This window comes from Python bivittatus, unplaced genomic scaffold (genome assembly GCF_059951505.1).
Source record: "Python bivittatus isolate LINGU-HERP-01145 unplaced genomic scaffold, Pbiv_v1 ctg000680_np1212, whole genome shotgun sequence".
NCBI classification, from domain to species: domain Eukaryota; kingdom Metazoa; phylum Chordata; class Lepidosauria; order Squamata; family Pythonidae; genus Python; species Python bivittatus.
This window is the reverse complement of record NW_028277095.1, coordinates 8,666,936-8,686,873: the sequence shown is the minus strand read 5'-3', so window position 1 is coordinate 8,686,873 and position 19,938 is coordinate 8,666,936. Positions and strand designations below refer to the sequence as shown.

Below are 19,938 nucleotides of genomic sequence, written 5' to 3'. Positions count from 1 at the left end.
ACTCCCAGAATTCCCCAGCCAGCATGCTTTAAGATGGGAGTTGAAGTCCTGCAGTTCCGGATTGCACCGTGGTCGGTCCTTATTGCACCAAGTTCCAGGCCAGGCAACCGACGGCCGCTTTCAAGAGGCGCCTCGGCTTTGCTGGCCGCCCGCGCTGCAGGAACGGGAGGCGAGCAATGCGCATGCTCTCCGCAGGCCCGATGTTGACTTCCCTTCTGCTTGGGCGGGGCCGTAGAAGAAACGCGTGGCCAGTGGGCGGGGCCAACCCCTGAAAGCAACACAATAAGACACTAGGCAGGGCGGCTGGGGCCGTCGACCAACCCGAAGGCTGAACGGAGTTACGGGAACTGTGTAGGCCTATGAGAGCCGCCTCGGGGCGTTGCTCCGCCAAGGCTGGCCAATGGGACTTCCTTTTCGGGGACAGCAGAATAGCGATGGAATCGCCGAAGGGGGCGTCATTCTGGGGCCCGGCCAATCAGGCGCTACGATTATCGTGGTGAAGCACCTCCCGGCGACTGAGCCAAGAGAGCAAGGCGGGCCAATGCCTGAGGAAGCCAATGAGGGGGCGGTGCTGCTTGGTTTTTCTGTTTCGCGAAGGGCCAATCAGAGAAGCGGGGCAGCGGAAGCGGCGCCTGCCGCCCAATCGCGGGCGCGCTGGGCGGGCAGGGGGCCGGGCTGCGGTCGCAGGGGGCGGGCTTGGCTGGCCGAGTCTGTCAGGCAGAGGTGGGGTAAACACAGACGGGCGCTGGGGCGGCGGAGGCTTCGCGGAGGAGCCAGCGAGCGAAAGAGCGAGAGGGAGAGCCGGCCAGCCCGGCGCGGCGACGCGACGCGGGCGCAAAATGGCGACCGCCGGGCAGGTGTGCGAGAACATCCAGATGCTGCTGGAGGCGGCCGAGTTCCTGGAGCGCCGCGAGCGAGGTAGGCCGCCTGGGGCCCCCGGGAACAAAGCGCCTCCGGCGGGAGGCCCCGCGGCCTGCCCCGCGGCCTCCCGCCCGCTCCCCCCGAGGAGAGAGGCCCCGCGGCCTCCGCCCCCGCGGGTCCGCGTCGGGCGCCAGGCGCTGCGGGCCTGCGCGCGTCGCGGCCCGGCACGCACGGCCCGGGCGCAACGGCCCGGCCCGGCCCGGCCCGGCCCGCGAGGGCCCGAGACAAAGGAGGCGCGGCGGGCGGCCGGGCGGTCTCGGCTCCCTAACCCTGGAGGCAACGCCGGTTTTTCCCCCCAGAAGCCGAGCACGGCTACGCCTCCATGCTGCCCTACAGCGCGAAGGAGAGGGAGGCCTTGAAGCGGAGGAACAAGTCCAAGAGGAGCGGCGGCGGCAGCAGCAGGTAATGGAGAGGCCGGCCAGGGTGAGCCCCGCCGGAGCCCGAACGGCGCCTGCGTTAGACTTGCCCCCCTTCCAGGCGGCGAGCCAGAACAACAGTCCTGCGAGGTGGCTGGCCCGGAGTCACCCGCCCGCGCCGAGGCGGCGCTGGAGCTCAGGCTCCCCGGTTCCTGGCCTGGTGCCTTTACCCGCACACCGGACTGGCTCTTAGTTGACTGCGTGGAGAAGCCCGCGCAGTTTCCAGGCAGCGCTTTTGAGGTCCTGCAGCCTGCCTGCGCTGGCCGCCTCCTCCCTGGGCTGGGCTGGGCTGGGCGGGGGACCGGCCCAGAGTCACCCGGCTGGCTTCGGCCGCCTGGTTTCTAGCCCAGCGCCTTCAGCCAACCGGCTCTCTGCATATCGTGGTCCCCAAGATATTGGTCTTAATTAAAGCCTTAATCGAGGTCCAGCTTCCGTGCGGTGCAGGCGATCAGATAGCTGACGCCTCCCCATTGCACTTTTGTGTCTTCCCAGTTGTGTATTAACCAGCGTAGACTGATGGGTTGGCGTGTCTGAAAATATGTTGTGTCAAAACAAAACCCAACTTCCTCCTTCCTGTTGATGTTTTCAGTAGGCTATGATGAGATCTCTTTTCAGTGTGAGTGCTTTGTGTTATGCTTCTTGAAACACCATTTCAGAAAAAGGTATTCGATGAACTTGAGCTCACACACATTTATTAGAAATATCACATACTTATTATATGCATAATTTAATATTTATTTAGCTTCCTGGAATCAGGGTGATTTTTCGAAGTACTTGAATCTTCCTTGGTAATGAATTCTGAAAGCATGTTAAAAATGAAATCTATAATTTATTAAGTTATTGAAAAAGGAGGATTTACTTTTGGGGAAAAAATGCTTGGGATTCTTTTATGGTAGTGCTAACATACTTAGTACCTCTTTGATCTTTTCTATCCTGTGCCTAGTACTACATGGGTGAATTCTCACAACACATTAAATTCAGGGTAGCAAAACCCAATTGCTGTGCTCATGTGACGTACCATCCTCAAACAAATAAAGCTTATTAGACCTCACTCTGATACACTCATTCACTCTAGGACAAAGGACAGGGTTTGCATGAGATGTTAAACCCCAAACCACTCAACCAACATTTGGCCTACTTCAGCGTGTTGTAAACCAAAGTTGGTTTCTAATTTGGTGCTGCTAGGCTCACTGATCATATTTGCTTCCAGAGCTATTCCTACTTTGTCTTCTCCAACTAACCAGCCATCTGCTAAGCAGGAAGGAAGCAACTGAGAAGCTGATCTTACTGAGAAGAGACTTTAACTTCTTCCCACCTAGTCATTCCTAGTGAGACAGCTTTTTCCTTACTGTTGGAATCCATGAACAAACAATGATCATGAGTGGGAGGAGGTTTTGTGGTCCCGCCCATGAGACACAAGGCTTCTCATAACAAAAGATTGGCCATTCCTACAATATATCATGTTCAATTTTAAAACTCTCATACCTCGCAAGATTCACTAGAGCATTTATATCTTGCACTTGTTTTTATTTGTTTTAAGCACTCAGAATTGTTTAAGTAAGGCTGCCATGTATGAGCTGCAAAAATCTGGACGATAACTGGATGGCAACAGAGAGTTAAAGATTTATTTAACTGTTCACTTCCATCTAATAAGTGGCTGGATTTTTGTAGCTATATGTTTTTTTTGTATGATATCTCTGGACAATGACTCTGGGCAATATACCAAATGTAAATAATAAATAATAATAATACAGTTAATGATTATAATACAAAGTAACCAAACCTTTTTGGTACTAATGACTCTATGCTAATCAGTCCCCTGTGGCCTTCCAGAAGAGCCACATTTTTAAAAGCCTTACATTAAAGTTCTTCCTAGATCACATTAATTGTCGTAGAGTTAACATCTTGAGACAGCTGGAAACCTGTGGAATTCTTTTTTTAGCAGGATAAAGCACTGGAATTTAATTCCTCCAAATCAGTTCAGTGAACTAAGAAGCAAATTTACCCTTTGTTTAGGGGTTTTCTTTTAGAGATCACAACCTAGCAGTTAAAGCTAGTTTCAGTTTCATTTGCAAATCTGAGGACAAGCTTCATTCAAGCTGCCTCTGTTTTGTGACACGGCTAAAGAATAGCAAAGCAAGTTAAAGCTTTGTCTAGTCACCCTCTGTGTCAGTGGTTAGTGGTGTAAAGATGAGTACATGATGTTTTCTGTCATTTGAGAATGGCACAGGAAGTGGAGGATGAAGTTTCAGGGTTAACCCTCTGTCTTGTATCTCTCCCCTTATCTCACTCTTATTTGAAACATACTCGAGATCCAGTTTTTCAGAGAAGTACATCCCTTTTACTTTATCTGTGTGAAATTATGCAAGACCGTGTGCGGGCTAAGGCTGAAATGTGTTGTTCTGAAGTCTTTTGATAAAACTAACCATTTAGACTTTTTATTTAAGCTTATAGGCTGTGTTAATACAAGAGCCTTAACCAGAATAGTTACAAACTTGGTAGCTTAACGTAAAGTAAAATACTATCCTACAAAACTAGGAACAGTTTGGTAGTTTTCGGGTGATTTGGATATGTGGGAAAAGTCAAAATTCCAGCCAGCATGGTTAATGACCAGGCATTGTGGGGATAGGCTGCTTCTATTCCTCAGGAACCTTAGGAAATTCAGGGACTTGTTCAGGTGGCCTTGAGAAAAGGTTTAACTACATAATAATTATTCAGTCACCATTGCCTATAAGCAGCAGCACAGATTAAATCTTGAGAGGCATTTAGCATAGTGAGGTAATTTCTGCAGTAAGTTTCAGTGATATGTTAGTAGCATACCTTCATTAATAATAGTAATTAGCTAAAGTCATTCAAAGAAAAATAGTTTATTCATGAGATGGTTTTTCAATTAATAATAGAATTTTAAGAATAAATGCCGGGAGGCTATGGAGTGGTTCAGTTCTACCATGACAATCTAAGATAGTAAGAAAAGTTTGTGCACTTAATTTGTCATTTGGAATGTTGTAAATTCAGAGACTTAGAATATTACAAGTCTTGCTAAGTTTATCCTTTTTTATATGAATACTAAATCGAGTAATGGGATATTGCAATTGAAGGGAGGGTTTAATATAGCTGGAGTACCCAATGTGACCCTTAACAGTTGTATGATTTTGTAGGAGTAATAAGAGTCAGTGTGGTATAGTCTTAAGGTGTTGGACTAGCACTGGAGAAACCCCCAGTCTCAGTGGATAATTTTGGGTGAGTCACCCTCCCTCAGCCCAGCCAACCTCATACAGTGGTTCTTGTGGGGAAACAAGGGAGGGAAAAGTGTCATCTATACCATTATGGTCTCCTGAACAAAAGGCAGGATATAAATGAAATAAATATTAGCAGTAGCAGGTTAGTAGAATTTATTATGTATGTTTAGTTTTTATTAATGCATGTTTATTCCATAGCTGCTAAGTAATTGTCTTCTCTTTTCTCTTTAAGATCAACACATAATGAAATGGAGAAGAACAGGTAAGTGTTCAGAAACAGTTTACATTTTAATCCTAGAAATGTATTCCACTTAAACTGTAGCATACCGTGTTGAAGCAAATTATAACAGTGTAAATCTAGTTTTTCTGGCTGATGATTTCCACTGTGTAGAATTGACAATTGTTTATGTCGCTAAATGAAAAAGCCTTAATCCTTTGCAATATTGAATGTTGCTTCTTTTGAAATGGGCTATTTATTCTGCATATTCTGTCACTGGAAACAGAACAGAAATGGTCAAACCAGACTCTGTCATTCAGCCTTTATTATGTTGAAAGTACTGTATACAGAGGAGAAGAAGAGAAGGATCCAGTAGCAGTTAATTCTAGCCATGATCTGATGAACTCTATTCTGTGCTAAAGTGGCATGATGTCAGAATTTCAGTCTGTGTTTCCCACTGACATAGTGGATCCCACACCACAGGAAATAGTTTCTGGTTTGACTGTTCCTGCTACTCAAAGAAACTGACACTCACTTATATATTCAAGTCTGGAGCATGGCTCTTCAGGAACAGAACCATGTTTACTATTGTAAACCAGCTTAGCATTCCTATATAAAATTGTTCCTGTGTGTTGGCTGGTACAAATAGGCATCTAAACTAAAATTTAAGTCTCCCAGCTTGGTGACATAAGTCTCTTGTCAGAATGTGTTTGCTTAAGATTACTTCCTGGATTGCTAGATGAGAATATGAACATTAGAGCAGCTGGGTAGTAGATATTTATTTAACACTTACCACAAATACAAACTCATACGCTTCTACTAAAGTTCCTTGAAGCCAGAATGTAAGATTCATAATGTGTATGTTTACTGGAATATGGCTTTTTCCTGAAGCTGTTCTGAGTCTTTTTATCAAACTTGTTGGAGGTAGGTTGGGGTAGAAATCAATACCTAATTTAGAATATTGCAGATGATCATGAAAATAAAGCAGCAAAACCTGAGCAGTATGAAACACTTCAGAATCACGGAGGATAAAAGCCCAGTAGCTGCTGCCACCACTCACTGCTGCGTATCAGGCCTGGCACAACTGGCTGCACCTCTTTCAGTCTGGAGAATACAGACGCGGGGTCATCTTGGTGGGCTTCCTGGCTGGGGCGGACCACTGAGGGAACAGAACATTAGATAGACGGCCTGGGTTTTTATCCAATAAAGCTTGCAGTCCTTATGTTTATTTTTCTTTAGAAAGTTTTGTTTTCAAATTCATTTTGTTTCTAATACAAAAATAAAATAATAGGGAGAGGAAATGTTTTACTCCAAATTTGTGTCACAACACTTAAGGTGAGTTAACCAACTATTATTAGTATTAATCTGAGTTGTATCTGCAACTTTTAATTATAGGAATTTGAGTGTGTTTCGTGCTTGGCAGTTCATTCTTTCCATTATTGTTGGCATGAACTAGATTTCCAGCAAAAACATTTCACAGATGGTCCACTTTTATCTCTGAAGGATCTTTTCATTTACAGTTTTAGGGATCTTGTTAATAAAATTTTCTAATTTAAACATTAAGTTACTTCTGCTTACTCCAAGTTGAACATGTAGTAAAGTATGAGTTATAAAGCACTTTTTGCAGAAATCTTCATTAATTATTAGTAAACTACTTCCCCCAGCATTTATTGAGTAATTACATTAAGTAAAGCCCAGTTGTTTAAATAGTAATATCATGACCCAATAAAATAACTTCTGAACTTCAATTCCAACTGATGCAGCCTGATCTCAAATTCACTTCTTCTGTCCAGGATGGAATTAAGCACTTCTTTCATTTTCTCCCATAGAAGCAGTGGGAATTAAGAGCCTAAGTTATGCTTCATTGTGCCTTGTGCATTTATAGCACATCTACAAATGGAAACGTTCTTTTTTTGTCAAGAGTGCTTTCAACACACCTGAATTAACAAAATTTGAGATTAAGAAATGTCATTGATGCTCTTGAAGTATAACACCCTCATGAGATGCTCTATTTGTTTCTTATAATTGTTAAAAAGAAACACTGCCTGTGGGGTTTGGTGTCATGTGAACAGTGTGACAGAAGACAATATCTCTGTCTGGTTTTGTCAGAACTCTCGATAAAGCAAGGTGTGACACCAGCCTCTTCTTGAAGCTTACTTCAGATTGCTCTGTACTAAGAATAAGCAACTTGGCTAATTTAATTAATCATATTTATAGATCATGGAGTCACAAAGGATTCTCTGGATTACAAGAAGGACTTATAAACTTTAAAATATAATCCAGAATTCAAAACAGTGGAGGGCTGAGGTGACTGTTTTAGATTTGAAACTTCGTACTGCTGTTAGTATTTAAGTAAAATAACTTGGCATGAAAGAATTTATATCTCCCTGTTATCTTTTAATATTTAGCATTTAAAATTTGTGCATCTCTGGGTAGAACTCTGAATTGATTCAGGCCCTATAATAGCTAGCTAAACTACTTCTAGCTAGCTTGTCTAGAACAGAGGCAAAGTTATTTTGAAAATATTCAGCCTACAGAAATGAGATGGTAAAGGAAAATGTGGGATTTCTATCTTTAGAAATAAGGTTTCTAAAAAGCATGCTTAAACATTGAACAACTTTTAACATTGGAAGGGTTGGTCATATTTAATCTTACTTAACATGTTCGCCAACACTGGTTCTATAGCAGAGCTTGTTTTGCTCAGTAAATTTAAACCATTTATCAGTGACAAATATTTCAGCCCCTATGTGCCATTCTGCCGCATCTAGTACTAGCAGAAATTAGATAAATGAGTGACGTTTTGTTGACAAGAATACTAAGCTTTTATCCTGATGCAGATTAGCTACACTGTGCCTGTTCATGATTGCAGTCTGGCTCCCAGTGCGTCTTGGTTTTCTGGAAAGCATCTGTCTGGTGATGGCCAGTCTACGAAACAGTCGTGTTGTATAGCAACTACCTCTCGATGTCCTTTAGAAACATGACAGCCCCATCTCTTTACCTGTGGCTTCCCTTTGTAGATGCCATGTATGATTTTTCCCCCTTCCTCTGATATATTGTAAGCTTTCACTGATGTAAATCAGACAGCAAAGTATTTCTGTTAGGAGTATATTGTCCTAGTATTTCCCTTGAATATATTAAATGCCTCTAAGAATACACAGTGCTCTTCTTTCCCACTTTCCCCAACTCTCTACTCTCCAAACTAAAGAAATAGTTGTACAGCGTAACACCTCTATCAGCCCAGTCCCTGGGCTTCTAGCTTTTAATATTAAATATTAAACCCTTCCCCCTCATAAGTAGTTGCCATACACTAGTAATCACATACAGAAACATCCAGCCCTGCTCTGCACCCAGTTATTTTCATAAAGGTACATTTTCCCTGCAATTCTTCCCACAGTTTAGATTAACTTGTTTACATTGATTACTACAGGAGCCGAGCATAAACCAGTAAAACTGTTTTTCAGTTAGATGACATCAACAAACAAATCCTCTACAGAATTTAATTCCATATATTTTTGCCAACAGCTGTTCCTTGCAGCAGTTTTGTTCTTCATAAGCTATTTTTTAAAATCACATTTATCTTAATAAGTTCTGGATAGAATAGAGGGGTGGAATGGATTGGAATAAAACTTTCCTTCTCCCATATGTTGGTGAAGAGAGAAAGACATGACCAAGAAATAGAAAGGGGTGTGTCCAGATCAAATGCAGGGCTGAAGTTCTCACTTTGCTCATTAGAGAAAATGTTGCCCGTTTGTAAGAGGACCAAGTATCAAAACTGCTGGTTGGATCCTGCTCCCAGAATTAAGCTTACGCTTCTCCTTGAGATTGTGGCAGCCTGTTTACAGGGAAGGGCATCACATTTCTGCCATATCCATCTAAGTATGATCACTAGCATGGAAAATAAAACAACCAACTGTTCTTTAATCAGTGAAACATAACTTCATGTTAACATGTAGATTAAAATTTCTTTTGTATATTACTAACTGTAATATTATATAACCATTGGGTCATAATGCTCATGTAACAAATTTTCAAGAATAATGCTTGTTGGCAAAAGGAAATAAGGCTCAAAAGTGATAAACTAGAGAGTGCTCAGTTTTCAATTTAGTAGCAAAATGGTGGTGATAAACATCAGCGTTCGGGTTTGGGTATTATTTATTGGAAGAGAAGTAAAGCAATTGTTCATGGGATGAGCTGGTGGTTCACATGAACAGGTCTCCTGCAGTCTTTTGCATCTTTAGTTAATAAAATATCAGGTACAGGACAGGAAGAGTCTTGCTTGAGATGTTAGAAAGCTGTCACTGGTTGGAATATTAGGGGAATAGGGTTTTTTCCTGGCTGAGGGCCAAATTTGTTTTCATTTCAAATATTTAATAATTTGATTAAAATAGATTAAAAATAACAATTTGGGAACAACTTTTAAAGGTATTTGTAGAACCACATATCCCTCTGGAGTTTCAGCACCCCTGCAATGCTAGATGGACAGTGGGATGGACAGGAACATCCAGATATTGTATAATAGAGTCCCATCCACTGAAAATGTGTACAATTTTTAAGAGACAAACTCTATCATCTTTAATTTCAGAATTCTAAAACTAAACTTTGGTTTTATTAAACAGAATCTCAAGAGAGCTGCTCTGCTACATGCAACAATATAGGCAAATGTACATCTTTAGTGTTTAGCTGCTCTGATTAAAATGCATGCTTTGGTCAGTCCATCACTGGTCATCAACAGATTTTGCTGCATGATTGGATAAGATAGAGCTGGGGTTTATGGGCGTTAATTAAAACGTGAGTTCATGTACTGGTGTGTAGTTATACACTGCTTATGTTTCCTTGATGTATGAAAAGCCTTAAATTAAGATTGAACTTGTGGCTTGTGTTATGCCAGAGTACATCTGAACAGTTTGTATTCCTAGATTTATTGTCTTGGAATGGCATGAAATAATTACAGATCTGTAGCTGGGTTCTGTGAATGTCCATCCTAGATATGTGTTAATAAAATATGGAAGTGCCCACAAAAAGTATTTCCAATAATGTTAATGTACATAATTTTGGTTAACAGGCGTGCTCATCTGCGATTGTGTCTGGAGAAGCTTAAAGGGCTGGTGCCTCTTGGACCGGAATCCAGTAGACATACTACATTGAGTTTACTAACAAAAGCTAAATTGCACATAAAGGTGAGTTAAAACTAGCATGCTAACAATGGAGAAGAGGCGTTGAAAGCTTCAGAATTGCCCTTTGGTGGTGAATGTGTTTGCAATAAATACTTTTCCAGCACATCATTTCTGTCAGAAAAAAAAACTGTTCTGTTTAACATTTCAGTTAAAATTAATATCACATTTGATGAGCACATTCAGACTGTAAGCCTTGGAGTAGATTTTTAAGTAGATAATGACAAGCTTGGTACAAAAGATTTTCAGCATACTTCAGAAAAGATGTGAAAACAAAAATAGAAGTTATCATGGAAAGAGAACAACAGATCATTGCTAAAACTAGTTAGCTCCCTTGAACTAGCTTCATCCTCCCAAAGAGCTGTTCGCTTTCACATGGAGCGCTTAATATGCGGGGACCCAGCACTGCCTGTTTTCTTCCACAGAAACTTGAAGATTATGACAGAAAAGCAATACACCAAATAGATCAGTTGCAGCGAGAACAGCGGCATCTGAAAAGGCAGCTGGAGAAACTGGGTATTGAGCGTATACGAATGGACAGTATAGGATCAACAGTTTCTTCGGAACGGTCAGATTCAGACAGAGGTGAGGAAGTGCTGATCTTTCCCAGTGTTTGCCTTTGTGTGTGTATGTGCTTTGGAGTTCCAGCATGAGCTGCTGTGTCAAATGCTCTGCTGAATTGCCTGACGTTGCTTTCTGTTGCAGAAGAAATTGATGTGGATGTGGAAAGCACAGACTATCTCACAGGGGACCTCGACTGGAGCAGCAGCAGCAGCCCAAGTGACTCAGACGAGAGAGGGAGCTTGCAAAGCGTCTGCAGCGACGAGGGTTATTCGAGTGCCGGCATTAAGAGAATAAAGCTGCAGAACAATCTTAAGGCCTGCCTCAGCCTATAAGGAGCCGGTAGCTTCCCCTCCCTTCCCCCATCCACTGCTGTTTCCTTCTTGGATTTCGCTAGGTAGTATGTTGGACCGCTCCACAATTCTCTTGCACGTAAACTTCTTGTACCATCAACATTACCAAAATCTGCTTTGCCTAAGTCTGAAAACAGTGCATAGGGTTGTGGGTTACACGTTCCGCTCTGGAGCACACGTCTGATGGCATCCACTAGCTTCTCTTTTCTGTCCCTAAATTCATCTCTGTGAGACTGAACATTCCAACCAGATTTCTGAGCACCCAGAATATTGTTGCACTAATAGCAACATACGTGTTTTTGGCCTGTGCTGCAGTTGCCAGTATTCTGGATGAAGCTTTTCACCGTGAGGGTAGGAGGGCCGATGGCGATCAACAAAAGCCAGACTAGTTTTCAAGCATGGCCTCTGCAGAAGGAACCCTACTTTTTTGTCATCCATCGTGTAACAGTGGCAGGCAGAGGTTGAAACACCATATGCTTGTTAGGGAATTGTGCAGTGCGTCTTTCCAGTCACTGTTAAGAAATTGTTCTGAAATGTCCCAAGTCATTATATTAATAAAGTGGCCAACCCTGAGGTTGGCAATAGGGTTGAGAAAGGTAACTAAGAGACTAGACTAAGTTTGGCAGAAAAAGAGCCGGCTGAGTAGAATTGTGCTGGAGGCTCTCATTGGGAGTTGGGGGGTGGTTTTCTCTTTGAGCTGACTATCCTGGTAGGATGCCTTCAGTTCAGTGCATCTCAATATTTTCATGTCAGATGACCAAATACTACGCTTGTGCAATCTTGATTATGTCGTCTTTGCATTGACAGCTGCACGTTCTTTTTGTTGCTAGCAGCTCTTCAGGCTGCTGAGTCCTGCTTTTTGTCTCTGGGACAATTCTTTCTACCTCAGAGAGATGAACAAAGCTGATCTCAACCCCTTTAGCACAAATGAATTATGATGCCTCATTTGTATACTTGGTTCCAGTCCGACCTGTTTCCTTAAAAATTCAGCAATAACCGAGTGACAAAGTTAGCTGTGCTAGCTTTGAATTAATGACTGAGGAGACTGCATCAAAGTAATTCTGTGGTGCCCTCTTGGCATTCTAGCACTTCTTTACCTGTTTAAATTATTTGGTAGCCCTCCCAATGTGGTGTGTGTGGTTTTGGATTTTGGATGTTGAGACTTTTTTCTGCCCCCTTTTCACCCTGTTTCTGCACTCCCAACATCTGCAGCATTCTTCGTTTAAGCTAAGTAGAGCACACGCAAATGTACATAATGTGGTCTATAAATAGTATTTATTCATTTTTATATCAACCTAATGTACTATTCTTATGATTTTGTGCTTTTATAGATGATTAGGAAACTTTGTATGTCAAGGTCTAATGAACTTTCCTTTTCCCCTTCTTTTTGCTTTGAACTGCCCACTTCATCAGCTCCCAATGACTTTTAACAATGATTCTTTGTATGCAGCTAGCTGTCCCCCAGCACTTAAAGACTATTGGAGAGACAGTCAAGCAACTTCCTGTCACTTCACTCTCAAAGGGCTATGTGGCGTGTTGCGCTTCACTGTGTATTCCACGTTTTCTTTTATCTACTATACCAGATATCGAAACAAATAATATGAAAATGGGTTGATTTTAAGAAACTCAGTTTTTGAGATGGGAAGTGGGGCTAGTGGATGGCTAAAGATCTCCAAAGTTCATTACTTGGGGTGTGCTGTCTTGAAACAAAACAAAATAGAAGGAACAAGAGCTGGAATTCTCAGAAGTCCAGCTGACTTGCACTGAACTCCTCCTTGCTGGAGACTTTCTTGCATCTATCTAGGAGCTGGCTTGCATCTAGGAGTCCATGCTGAAAACCCTTCAGAGACTGAGCTCCCAACCTGCAATCTTTAAAGAAGTTGAGTAGCTGCACTTTGAAGTCCCTTGATTCCAATAGGTTTCTTGCCAGAGATCTTTGAGTTTCTCTATTTGTTAATGAACTGCATAAAACTCTCTCTCAAATTCAGCTCCATGTTGTCACCTTAGAGTTCCAAGTAGCTTTTCGTTTGGAGGGTGTTTGATAGGGTAAATTTAAATTACACATTTGTGTATTTTTCTTTAGAAGTAACAAAACTTACTGTGGTTTTTTTTTATTGTGCCTTTCGTGAGTTACTGGGCACAGTCGACTTTCAACCTCTCCTGGCCAGGGGCACTCCCCCTCTAAGTAAATGGGAGCAGCAGATATATCCATAGTGGACTTGAGAAAAGAAATTTTGAAGGGTTGCAACCATTCTCTTCTTTAGTAAAGTATTTTGGAGTTTTATTTTATTGTCCTTATTGTGAACCAGTAATTGATCTTTGCACTGTCTGGATGTGGTCCTTTCAAAATGTGGGTGGTACAGAAAATACTTAACTCCATAAATGATGCACTAATTTCAAAAGCTAAATTAAAGAGATCTGTGGTGTTTCAAAAACATCTAAATGAATAAATGAATTGTCCTAGAGGCTTCAAGGACCCCTTCCAGTGTCTTGGTGAGGACTGGTCTTGGCAGCTCCACGCTTCAGTGGCCCCCGTGGTCCATCCTTGAGACAGCTGCCCCATTGCATGCAGGCTCCATAACAGCACCCAGGAGGGTTGCGTAGTCCTGTGCCATGTTTTTCAGTAGCAGCGTAGCTGTGGGTGAATCACCACACCAGGCGCCCTGTCAAGTGAGATGAGCTGAAGTTCCCTACGCTGCCAGGGTGGCATGGAACAGTCACGCAAATAGCGGGGACTCCACTGCCCTGATAATGTGTAAACTAGGCCATGGAAATGTAGCATTCTGGTGTGGCCAGCCTTTCTGTCGTATTCACTGATCCACCAGCATTATTATGTAATAAGCTGCAGAAAATTAATTTTGTAGATCGTTAATGGGGAGCTGTGTTTCTGTGTCTGTGTTTACAGCTGGAAGTTGTGTGTGTGTTTAAAAGGTCACACTAAACGCTGAAGCACTGAGCAACTTTTTTGCAGACAGTAAATCCAGGGGACACTTGATCGGAAGTGAAAATTGAGAATTTGTGCTCTTATTCATCAAAAATAGACATGGCTGTCAGGGTGACAATCTGAAGTATCCCAAAAGTATTGTCTTTACCTGGTGAATCTTTTCCTGAGTGTTGAACACCCAGAAATTTTATTACTGTGTATTTTTTTAACAAAGCAGAGCTTTCAAGGTGCTGATAGTCACATCTTATGAACTTTTTTCCAGGGTTTGTGTGAATACCTGTTTTTGATTCAGATTCAAATTCAAAGCACTTATTTGAAATGTGTAATTAGGTGCCACAAACATGCTCACCTTCTTGCAAGGTTGCAGAGCTCTGGGCATTAGCAGGGTGTGCACTGCCAACTGCCATTTTAGCACTTTGTTCTCTCTTCCCAGGTGCCCATAATCCATCTTGCTTCTCTTCAGAACTAAATTTCTGCAATGGAGTTTACAAACACAGCCCGGAGGAGAGAGCCCTGTGTTCTCTGGGAGGGATGAAGGGGGGGAGGGTTTATTTTTTAAGTGCTCACTGCCTAATTAAATGTTGGCATCTGATTTACAGCAATATAATGGGACTCAGAGTCCTCCTTTCGCCCCCTTGGTCACAAATTCAGGTTTTGACACTTACTGTATTGGGATGAATACTGCTTTTGATATCTAGTTATGCATTTGCTCCCCAATTATCAATTTGCATCCTTGGAATTTTTTTCCCCCTTTCCTGTTAGCGCAAGTGGCTTTTTTCTGTTAGGGTTACCTGAAATTCATTGTACAGCTATGTGAATCAGTGATGCTTTTGGTTTGAAGGAATAGCTGTCCCAAATGATTGAGCAGAAGAAATTTCTTTTTATGCTACAAAATGTAATTATCAAGATTATTTTAGCAAACCTCTTTATTTGAACTGTATTGCCTGGTTGAAAGACACTTAAAAGTCTGTTTTGCCCTGGCCGCCATCTGCTCGATGTTTGTTGAAACTAGCTCTTCCCTCCTAAAATACCCCAAAGTTTGACTCGCTTGGGGCATTTGGCTTTATTTTTGTACTGTTCTTTTTTTATTTATCGAGGAACGTGCATCAAGTCGGTGCTCCGAACAACACTTGCAGTTTTGAACTTTTGAATTTAGTTTTGGAGTCTTCCAAATTATAATGCAGGCTAAGCAGGGAGCAGCAAAGGGGGAAGGGGGTGAGGATTCCGTTTCCAAATGTAAATACCACATCATTACAAATCCTGTGTCAAGACCATATAATGGTGCTTTTTATTACAGTTAGCACATGCATTTTTAGAAACTACATGTTTTAGACAACCTTGCTGTGTATATGTATACTTCTGTATTGTTCAACTGTTAGAAAATAAATTATTTCATTATTAAAATGTGTTCTAGTATTGATGTTTTGCTTGAAAAGATTTTACTCATTTACTTTGAAATTATTCCACTTATTCAGCTCTTTTAGGGAGACCTTCACAATTTGTCAGGAGCAAGTTGCAGGCTGTCTAGGGGCTTCACCCTGCCCCCAGACCCGACTCTTACAGAGCAGCCCCTGTTAGATTGGGGAGCCCACTCCTCCCAATCATTCAGGGCTCCCTCCCTTGATGGCTCAGGAGAAACAGGAAAGGCAAAGCTGGGGCTGTGGAAGCTGCCTGTGTTGTGAAAGCCCAGGGAGCCCGCATCTGTGCAGGAGAGGCCAGATGAGAAGGGCTTGCGCTGCTGGTGGTTACAAGGGGAGAGGCCCTGGTGCACTCCTCCCTGGAGAGTCCATTGGGAGCATCGTTTGCGCACCCAAGCGGGGGTGGGGGAGGGGTCTGCCTGCTCTGCAGAGGCTCCCCGTCTGAGCTGTGAGTTCTGGACAGGGAGCATGCGCTTGAATTCCTTGGGTGTTTTGTTTGTGCCCTGCTCTTCCTCATTAACAGCCTTGTTTTCCTTGCAGAGCAAGGAGGTGGGTGTGCTTTGCCCATGGGCTGTTTCTGGGGTGCTGGTCTGGTGAGGGTGGTGCAGTGGGTGGTGCTGGCCAGGGATCTGTGGCATGAGTGGGATGGGTGCAGTCACAAAGGGAGATGGTGCTTGGATTGCTGCTCCCTTTGAGATTCTGTGGCGTGGAGCTCAGGGTGGCAAAAGTGTGTTCGAAACCAAGCAATTATCTACTTTTTCAAGCAGCTTCTTTTCTTTCCTTTATGCCTTCCTGCTTTGTTTTTCTTCTTTCTTTTCTAATATTTATAAACAACAACAAATAAAACAGTGGAGACCTTAGTATTAAGCTTAAGATATATATCATACTGTGTGCAAAATAATGCATTTTGCAATTGCCTATCAATGCTACACTCAGCTCTAAATGTATAATTTAAGCAGCCTTATGCTCATTAACATTTCAGAAACTATAGTTAATAATGATATAAACCTTTTTTTCTTATCTTTAAAGGGTTATCTAAATCATAGTGCTAACAATCTCTAGTTAATACTGTATAAATATCATAACCAAATAATACAATGTTTTACATGCATCTTATAACACAATAAAACAAGATTGAAGAAGAAGAATGTGTGCGTGGGGCTCTGATTTTTGACTCAGTTATCTTGCTGGGTACTCCCAGAGCCAACAGTAAGGGAAGTTAACTGGGTTAGTAGCTAACTGGGTCAACTGTTGTGGGAACAGGACTATAATCAGCGAGTCTGTTCCCCAATTTTCTAGTGGCATTTTGGAAGTTGTGTGCCAGGCCTTGAGTTTGTCTGCTCTAGCAATTGATGTTCCGCAATGGGAAATAACCTCTGTAACCCCCAGGGCTGGTAGAGTTTTTTAAAATTAATATTGTGTTTTTAAGAAAAATACAAAGGAAGAGTAAAGGACAAAGTAAATTAAATAGGAAATTTACAAGCATCATAGGATTAGGTTAATATTTTCAATATTTCATTGATTACTTTTAAATGAATGTACTATATTGTTGGAAAACTCCATTGTTAATATAAATCACTTTCCAAAATTGTTGAGCTTTATACTGTTGCCACCAAATATGGAAAAATAATCCAAACTGATCATTCCATTTCCATCAATTTTGGGAGAATGAACTACCCCTTTTAGCACGCAAAGTACTGTATCACCAGCAAAACATACCAGCAAATGTAATGCTTTTCTTCCATTGAAATTCCCCTTGTTGCATATAAATTATTGTATCTAAATTCTACATTCATTTTATCATGCAGTCAAACCATTTACTTGGTTTCTGAGTCATATTTCACCAACAGCTTAAAAATACGGCCCAGTGAATGCTCCAAATTTTGGTAATAAGGTTTACAAATTCAGTCAAATCTCCAAGTGTTCCCCCTAAATCAGTGAAATTGTCCATCTCATTGCTGATCAATCTCTCCAATTTATGAGTGATTACTGGAGTCTTGTTTTCACCTTGTCAGTTCACCACTATTTGCCTCTGCCATTCAGATGGCCTTTCTGAAAATATCAGCTCAGTCACTAGAATTTGTCTGTTTTTCTGCAGGGAAGACAAGTGAAACAGATGAAACCCTCTGCTTTTGCACAAGTTTCTTGGCATCGTTTGCTAGCCTGCCGATGCTCTTGGTCTTGGCAGAACCTTCTAGTTGCGCTTGGGTGATCATGATTTTAAGCACCCTCCAGGCATGCAGGAGAATAATGATCCCACTGACTTCCCATTTCAAATTCTACCATTATCATTGTTCAAAAGTTTCCTTCCTAACTTTTTTGTATGTATGTACGCATGTGAAAAATTAACCTGCTAGCACAGTGATTGTTATTTCCATTTGATTCAACCAACTATAAACTTCAAATATCTTACACCAGACCTGGGCTGGTGTTCTGAGGAGTTTCTCTGATTAGTTCCCTGAACAATCTTTCTATCACATGGTCGTTTAGAATTACTGAGTTTTGTTATGGGTGTGCATTTATCAATTTTTATATGAGAATAGCTGATGTTTCCTATTGCTGCAATGTTTGCATCTCAAACTCGCCAAGGTCTTGGAATATCATTCGTAGCAGTTCCTCTGTTAAGATTATGCTGGGGAACCAGGATATTAAACTGGTTGAAGTGGGGCTAGCAAAGTCAGGCTCCCTCATCCCACCCTACTTCACAGTGTTGCAAATAAATGAGACGAGACCCCCATGCACGATGCCTTGAATTCTCAAGAAAAGGATGAGCCATAAATGCAATAAAAGAATAATGCTTTCTTGGTTGTGCCACATTTCCAACCACATTTCTATCCAGAGACGACCTGATCACATTAGTTTTTTCTGCTCTTCGCTCTGCTAGAAAATGGGGCATGTTAAGTTTTCTAGCATTAAAACTGACTTTATGTTTCCCTGTGGTCCTTCCTTCCTCCACCCCCACCCCACGCAGTTTGGGAATGGACGTGCTCCGCCTCCTATAAAAAAGGCTGGATCAGTCCATCTGGCAAAGAGAAAACTTAACCTCCTGGACATAGATGAAATAGGCTATGAAGGTCAACATCTGAGCAAACTTTGCCGAACTTATTTTCCACAACCTGCAGTGCTAAAACTGTTTGAGCATTCAGAAGATTCCAACCAGGCCATGCCCTAGGTATCCACAGAATGAACTGCTTGAAGTGTGGCTTTAGCTCATGATGGATAGGTTTGTCCTGTCTCCTAGGGTATGGCTGGTAAGTAAGCTGGTGATCTGGGCCAAAAGTCAGTAAACGGTCCAAAGTTCCTTCACAGATTGTCAAGCAGGCAGCCGGACCAAAGACAGATACTGACTCCGAAAGCGGAATCCAGAAATCAAGACACAGGTAACAAGCAGGTTAGGCAGTGGGCATAATCCAGTTCCAGAGGCAGAGGGAGTCCAAAGTCAACCAAGAGTCAAATCCAGGGCAGTATCGCAGGAACAACAAAGTCCAGAGCTGGTAGCCAACACTTTTTCTCTGCACTTTTGGTCTGGAAAGGGTTCTGTAACCTTGGGAACTCCATCCCACTCCTTAGCTGCCAGCTATCAAACCCCTCTGAAAAGGTGGCTACTCAAGCAAGCCCCTTCTTCTCAGGAGAGCTGTCTTCAGGCAAGTGCATCGCCTCAAGGCCTGCAGAGCAACCGGGTCCAAGTCCTAGACTCTCCTCTGACTCTGGCCTTCCCGTCTGATTGTAGACCTGCTGGTGGCCAAGTTGGATTCAGAGTTTCTCCACCTCCACTGCTTCTACAGACTTCAAAGGCAAGGCTGGCATGGGCCATGTCTGAGAAAGAGCACTCCAGGCTGATGGTGGGATTAGATATATATTAGCCAAGTTTGTCCAACAAACTTAACTTGGTCAATTAAAGTTGTACTGGCTTGGCTAGGTTTTGTACATTAGGGTCCATGTATTAGTTTATAATTCAGCAGTATGTTGGGTTAGTGTTAATTCCATGGTCAAGAGTGTTGTGGAAACCAGCCAATGTGTTACCAAGGTTTCTTTCAGCTTCCCACTGGGCCATAATCCAAGATGCCCTGAACTGCTCAGAAAAGCTCCAACACTTGGGCTGGGAGGACCCAAAGGAGAACAATTGCTCTTTCACTACCACTACCCCAGTCAATAATGAGCTTTCACTCCAATTACTTTTTTCTCCATTTGAACTGTCATTTAAGCTAGAAAATCCCCAAGAGCTTTCTGGAATCCATTGGGATCCCTTAGCCCCCAGGGGATGGACCATCAGTAATTTTCAGCAGGAAATCCTCTGACTACAATAAGGTAATAGATGTAAGAACTCCTGCCTACAGACCATTATCTCCCTGCTCTGTCCATCTGCTACAAATGCTGGATTGATGATATGTTTGGAAGACCTTGTGGTGGTCATGAAATCATCACCCCAAGCACGGCCATTGCAGAGGACCATTGTTCTGAGAGAGCTTAGTGCCAAATCCAAGCCCACCTTCATTCTCTCAGGTAGGAGAACCCCCGACACCATGCCTGGCAGAGCCAGAGTCCCCAGGGCAACAAAGGGACCTTGGGACCGGTGCTTGATGACAGGAGAAAAAGCTTTGAGGCCGAGTTCACACAGCAGGCTTAGACTAGTATTGCATGAACCTCTTTTCTGCATTTCTGCAGTACAGTGATTAAAAGGCCTTGCATTTGCACAGT

General features: G+C 42.6%; 1 protein-coding gene across 1 annotated transcript; it reads left to right on the top strand.

Annotated features, from left to right (window-relative positions):
* Positions 1-707: 707 nt before the first annotated feature.
* MXD1 (MAX dimerization protein 1) lies at positions 708-14,612 on the top strand. Its single transcript, XM_088151909.1, has 6 exons — positions 708-918; positions 1,221-1,323; positions 4,809-4,838; positions 9,856-9,970; positions 10,390-10,549; positions 10,670-14,612. The coding sequence occupies exons 1-6, from the start codon at positions 840-842 to the stop codon at positions 10,858-10,860; spliced, it is 678 nt and encodes a 225-aa protein (XP_088008035.1). The 5' UTR covers positions 708-839; the 3' UTR covers positions 10,861-14,612.
* The last annotated feature ends 5,326 nt before the right edge of the window (positions 14,613-19,938 follow it).

What these genes read in the sequence shown, in the direction of transcription:
- MXD1 (XM_088151909.1), top strand. Translation starts at nt 840, where the DNA reads ATGGCGACCGCCGGGCAGGTGTGCGAGAACATCCAGATGCTGCTGGAG. An exon ending in CCTGGAGCGCCGCGAGCGAG is followed by an intron (nt 919 to 1,220) that starts GTAGGCCGCCTG and finishes TTTTCCCCCCAG; the next exon opens with AAGCCGAGCACGGCTACGCC. An exon ending in AATGAAATGGAGAAGAACAG is followed by an intron (nt 4,839 to 9,855) that starts GTAAGTGTTCAG and finishes TTTGGTTAACAG; the next exon opens with GCGTGCTCATCTGCGATTGT.